Here is a 5900-nt window from a genome sequence, read left to right as displayed (position 1 = left end):
CATTGCAGCATGCTGCTGAACTGTCTTCCATGATCTGAAATATGACAGAAACATTTTTTCCTATGAAAAAACCCTCCATTGTGAAACTCCTTTGAAATTTTCATCTCCAACTAGTTTTAAATGTCTTATTTTTTTAAAGAAAATGACTTTAAGAGACATGCTTGTAAGGGCTTTCTGTATGATTACTGAGTCCCAAGGTACACTTCTGAGTCCAAGGACTTCAAGATACCAAGAGGAGAGTGAAGAAACCTCTCCTGAAGTTAAGTCAGGAGTAATGCCCAAAGCACCCTGAAGCATTAACAGGCCCCACTGGCAGCCATTACTGACAAAGCCTCCCCATGGGCTCGTTAGAGCAGACAACTGGAGGCCATGAGGACAAACACAGGAAAAGCACAGGCAGCTCTGATGCTGAGGACACCCTGGCTTGGTCTGATGAAGCAGAAATTCTAAGCGCTGACCCCCAGCCCCTGGGCAGGGAGATCCTGACCCTCACCTGTGTCTCAGGACTCCTCCTTGGGATGTGGAGAGTATGACACTAAAGGAAGGACAGGGGTCCGACAGATGGTGGCCTACTCGTGGGTGGGTTCAAGAATGCACCGATGCTCCACGGCTGTGAAGACAATGTGTCTTCTCTGTGGCAGGGACATCAGCCACAGCCAAGGGGGAAAAGACCTCCTTTCTATCAGGCCCGTTCAGCCTGGACAGCACCCTTGGCCATCTGCACCACAGCCCATCCTGCACTGCTCCACGCCTGTGCCTTTTTCCCTGCATGCTGCAGGCACCCAAAACCCTTCCCCACTTTGATCTCAACCCATGATATCCCTGCCTGTACTGCTGTCTCTCCCTCCTCATAGCTGTTCCCACAAACACAAAGCCACCAGCTCACCCACTCTTCCTCTGAGTGACTTCAAGCACCACAGCACTGCCCTCAGAGTGACATTTCTTTATCCTCACGTCCACTCTGACCTTCAAAGCTGCAGTTTCACATGGACTTCCTTTCTTATCTTCTTTTCACGTAGCACAAGCGTGCTTCCCTTAGCCTCCCCTTCCGCAGGCTAAAGAAGCCCAAGTCACTCAGCCTCTCCACACAAGACCCCTAACTGTATCTTGGCAGACTTTGTGAGACCACGTTACAGTTCCTCCCCATTCCTCTAGACCGGGGAGCCCCGCAATGGGACTGACTGCTCCAGAGGTAGCCTCATTGGTGCTGGTTGGGGAAGAGTATGGGCTTGGTTCCTTCAGAAGAGTCAGTCTGTTAGTCTTTCAGTCTGTCTGTCTTTCCTTTCAGGCATTACTCTATAATTGTCAGGTAAATGAGGTACCCTGTGTTAGCACTGGGTGTGGGTGTAACTGGCCATTATTATTCTACATTCATGCTGAATTTTGTCAGTAAACTGTCCTTATCCCGTCCTGTCACGGTGGGAAAGCATTGCCATTACAGACAAGTACTCGAATTGTTCAGCTGATGAAAATGTTGTTGTAAAATTTTTATAATAAAAGAGTGAAAAAAAGAGGAAAATTATGGCTCTGTGGAAGCAAAAGGGATGCAAAGAGAGCACAGCTCATCATTACATGGAAGAGCAGGAGATACTGCATTAGGAATGAGATGAACGTTGACCATGTTACTACAGCTTAGACAAACTAGAGGGACACCAAAAACTACCAACTAAACCTCATATTAAGTATGAACTGATGATAACAGGAGTTACGTTGTCAGTGGTATTCAGAAGACAAGCAGTTTATTGCTGCATAGAAACATCCAGTCATCAGTTTCCACATGGCATCCTTGAGCTCCTGGTTCCTCATGCTGTAGATGATGGGGTTCACTGCCGGTGGAACCACTGTGTAAAGAAATGCCAATACCAGGTCCAAAGATAGGGAGGAGATGGAGGGGGGCTTCAGGTAGGCAAAAACACCAGTGATAATAAACAGGGAGACCACCAACAGATGAGGGAGGCAGGTGGAAAAGGCTTTGTGCTGTCCCTGCTCCGAGGGGATCCTCAGCACAGCCCTGAAGATCTGCACATAGGACACCACAATGAACACAAAACACCCAAAACCTAAACAGGCGCTGACCATAACGAACCCTATTTCCCTGAGGAAGGCATCTGAGCAGGAGAGCTTGAGGATCTGGGGGATTTCACAGAAGAACTGGTCAACAGCATTGCCATGGCAGAGGGGAAGGGAAAATGTACTGGATGTGTGCAGAATGGAATAGAGAATCCCAGTGGCCCAGGCCGCTGCTGCCATGTGGACACAAGCTCTGCTTCCCAGGAGGGTCCCATAGTGCAGGGGGTGGCAGATGGCAACGTAGCGGTCATAGGCCATGACAGTGAGCAGACAGAACTCTGTGGACATCAAAAATACAAAGAAAAAGAGTTGAGCCACACATCCTGTGTAGGAAATGACCCTGGTGTCCCACAAGGAATTGGCCATGGATTTGGGAACAGTGGTGGAGATGCAGCCAAGGTCAGTAACAGAGAGATTGAGAAGGAAGAAGTAAATGGGGGTGTGGAGGTGGTGGTCACAGGCTATGGTGATGATGATGAGGCCATTGCCCAGGAGAGCAGCCAGGTAGATGCCCAGGAAGAGGCAGAAGTGCAGGAGCTGCAGCTCCCGTGTGTCTGCAAAGGGCAGGAGGAGGAATTGGCTGGTGGAGCTGCTGTTGGACATCTGCTGCTGTCAAGTGTGGAGACCTGTCCAAGGAGGAAAAGGCAAAGAGAAATTACAGAATCTTTCTTTGAGGAAAATCCCTTCCACTGCTTATGGAATGCCCTCAGGTTGACTCTGTATTCAGGGAGAATTTTGTCAGGTCCCTTTTGGGACGTCTGCTTTTTGCTGGCTTGAGTCTACCACTGCTGGAAAGAGGGAAGTCCTACAGATTGGGGTCCTGAAGTGAGGGTCATCTCAAGGTCAGCCCCACCAATGGACGTGCCCAGAGCCCCAGCTAACCAGGAGACAAAGGCAGCAAGGACAGGAGAGGAAACAGGGAGAAATGCTCCAGCCCAGGTGGGAAGTACAGGGACAGACAGTCAGGCTCTCAGTGGTTTTTCCTCTCTGTGGGTTGGGCTGCCAAGGAGAAGACTCCGCCTGAAACCCTGGCAGTCTGTGTGCAGAGTCTGTGCTGGTGACAGAAACCAGGGGGTCGGCAAGGGAAGGGGTCTACACTGTCGGGGATGTCAGGGAGGTACCAAATCCTCACTGCCAGGGCATTTCTGGGAGCAGCTCCTTCTCCCTCCCTGACAATGTCTCTGTTGCCTGGAGATGACCCTGCAGCTGCTTCTCTTTGCCTGTGTCACCTCCTGCTCTGTGCTCACAGACCTCATCCAAACTGCTCTGTGCTCAGCTCTGCTCTGCAGACCCCTCCTGGTGTCAGGACAGTGCCCTGGGAACCTCTGTGTGTGCAGGGCTCAGGAGACGCTCTGACAAGTCCTAATGACCAATGAGTTTGCACTGCTTTCCGCAAAGTTATCAGGAAAAGCTCAGTTCCCACTTCCCATCCAGCAATTAGGAGCCAAAAATTCAAAGCAAAATCTCTTTACCTGGAATGGAAAATGCATCCTTGGTGTTCTTGTAAAGTCCCTGGGAAGTTCCCAGGGATCAGGTGGAGCTGGGAGCAAACCCTGCCTTCACAGCACACTTTGACAGCAGAAGGACCCTACACTGTCCTTCCATGGGTCTCACTTGCCACCCACAGCTTCTTTCTGCAGCGATGCTGATGGAAGCCCAGCAGGCAGGCTGAGTGCTGTCCCTGGCAGCAGCAGTCCCTGCCCCAGCACACAGACCCCGGGGTGTAGGGACCCTGCTCACAAGGACAGCCCTGGGCACCCCTGGGTGTACTCATTGCTTCACACCTCTCAACCATGCCCAGGAGAAGACAGCTGTCCTGACCTGTCCCTCTCATGGGGCAGAAGGGCATCCCTTCCAGGCAGCACCTTCTGGTCCTAGATAGAACCTGTCCTCCTGACAGACCCCACACACTGCCCCATGTCCCAGCTTTAGGAGATCCCTCCAGGAACAGAACCTGCATTGCCCTGCACCCACAGACATACCAGGGAGACTGCTGTTGGAGATTTCTCCTCCAGTGAGCTCTCAGCACCCATCAGCTCTCTCAGCCTCACAGGTCTCCCCTCGGTGCCTACAGGCAGTGTCCCCAGCCCTGTGTGCTTGGCAGAGGAGCTGCTCCTGGCCAGAGCTGTCTCTCTGCAGTGCTGCCGGGTTGCCATTAGCTTCCCTTGTTCCAGGAGCTTGTCCCAGGTAAGCAGTAGAAGAGCAGTTCTTCTAGACTCCCTCCTGATGCCTCAGGCCTCATGGGGATCCTTCTGTGATCTCATCTCTGATGTTCCCTCCCTTGGCTGGGGAGAAATCCTTCTGTCCAGCAGAGTCTTTTTTCCTGATCAAACCAGAGCTGGGCAGGAGAATTAACTTTCCTTGTCTCCCCATGAGACAGGACCCTCAGGCCTTGGACAGGGAGGGGACTCTTTCCCCCTATGAAAGGAAGGGGTTTAGGTGAGCATTTGGGCATTTCTCAGCGTTTCACAAGAACAAAATCAGGAAAAACAAATCCACAAAGCTCTGCTCTGCAGTTGGGGGAATTGGAAACCACAATCTAGACAAGATCCTAGATATCAAAAAAGATAGACCTACTGCTGCAAGGACAAACTGACACCTGGGAGGTCACATCAGAACCCCATAATGCCAGTGAAGAGATCCTGAAGTTCTCACTGCCTTGTTCTCCTTGCACAGGGCTTCATGCAAAGAGGCAGAGAATGTCCCATGGCAGCTTCATTCCCCACTTCCTGCTCCTGCCCTTGGCAGACACAGTTACTGGGCCTGGAAGTGTGCTACTATGGGAGGTATGAGGTCAGGAATGCTTTTCAGCCTTCACACCTTTAGTTTGGGAGCTGTTGCTGGGTGTTTATCAGTTTTGACAGTGGGTGCTGGAAGAGCTGGAAAATGACGTCAGGTACTGTTACGTCTGTTCCCTTGGCTAGGAAAGCCCTGAGCCCCAAGTATAATGGTTCTCAGAGTGTGCAACCTGGGGAGGTTTCAGGCCAGTAGGATCCTTCATCCCTCAACACTTTTGTTTGGGTGCTATTGATGGGTATTTAGCATTTTTGAATCTTGATGCTGATAAGAGCTGGAAAATTATGTCAGGCAGTGTTAGGACCATTCCATTGGCTAGGAAAGCCTTGAGCCCCAAGGTTAATGGTTCTTCTAGTGTGCAGTGTTGGGAGGTTTAATGCCACAAAACTTTTTCAGCCCATGCATCTTTTGCTTGGGAGCTCTACATTTAACAGTTTTGAAGGTGGAAACTGGTAGAGCCTGACAAGGAGTGCTCTGATCCTAACGGTTGCTGGGGCTGCTAGTCGACACCTGGAGCAGGTTTCAGGGCAGTAACATCTTTAAGCTCTCGCACTGTTGTTTGGGAGCTGTTGCTGGATGATTAGAAGTCTCGAAGATGGATGCTGGTAGAGCCTGAAAATGACTGCAGGCACTGTTAGGATGATACCCTTGAGCATGAAAGCCCTGAGCTGAAATGTTAACAGGGCTGCTAGTGTCCCATCTGGGTAGGTTTCAAGCCAGGAATGTTTTCAGCCCTCACACATTTGGTTTAGAGTTATTACTGGACATTTACCAGTTTCAAATTTGGATGCTTTTAGATTGGGAATATTATCTCTCATAGAGTTTGGACCAGTTCCTTGGAAGAAATGCCCTGAGCCCAGGGGGCTGCTAGTGGGATACCTGTGGAGGTTTCAGGCCAGGAATATCTTCAAGCCCTCATTTCTTTTGTTTGAGACCTGTTGCAGGAGGTTTAGCAGTTTTAGAGGTTGTTACTGGCAGATTGAAAGCTGATGTCAGGCACTCTTAGGACCATTGCCTTGGCTAGGAATGCTCTG

The 5900-nt window shown here is 50.5% G+C and overlaps 1 protein-coding gene across 1 annotated transcript; it reads right to left on the bottom strand.

Annotated features, from left to right (window-relative positions):
- Positions 1-1713: 1713 nt before the first annotated feature.
- On the bottom strand, positions 1714-2673 carry LOC311199231 (olfactory receptor 14A16-like; the record flags this gene model as incomplete). Its single annotated transcript, XM_084273295.1, has 1 exon — positions 1714-2673. One exon carries the CDS (start codon positions 2671-2673, stop codon positions 1714-1716), a length of 960 nt encoding a protein of 319 aa, XP_084129421.1.
- Between the last annotated feature and the right edge of the window lie 3227 nt (positions 2674-5900).

The sequence above is a fragment of the Gallinula chloropus genome (assembly GCF_964237585.1).
Source record: "Gallinula chloropus genome assembly, chromosome: 19".
NCBI lineage: Eukaryota > Metazoa > Chordata > Aves > Gruiformes > Rallidae > Gallinula > Gallinula chloropus.
Note: the sequence above shows the minus strand (reverse complement) of the source record. Positions and strands in the feature narration are given on the sequence as shown.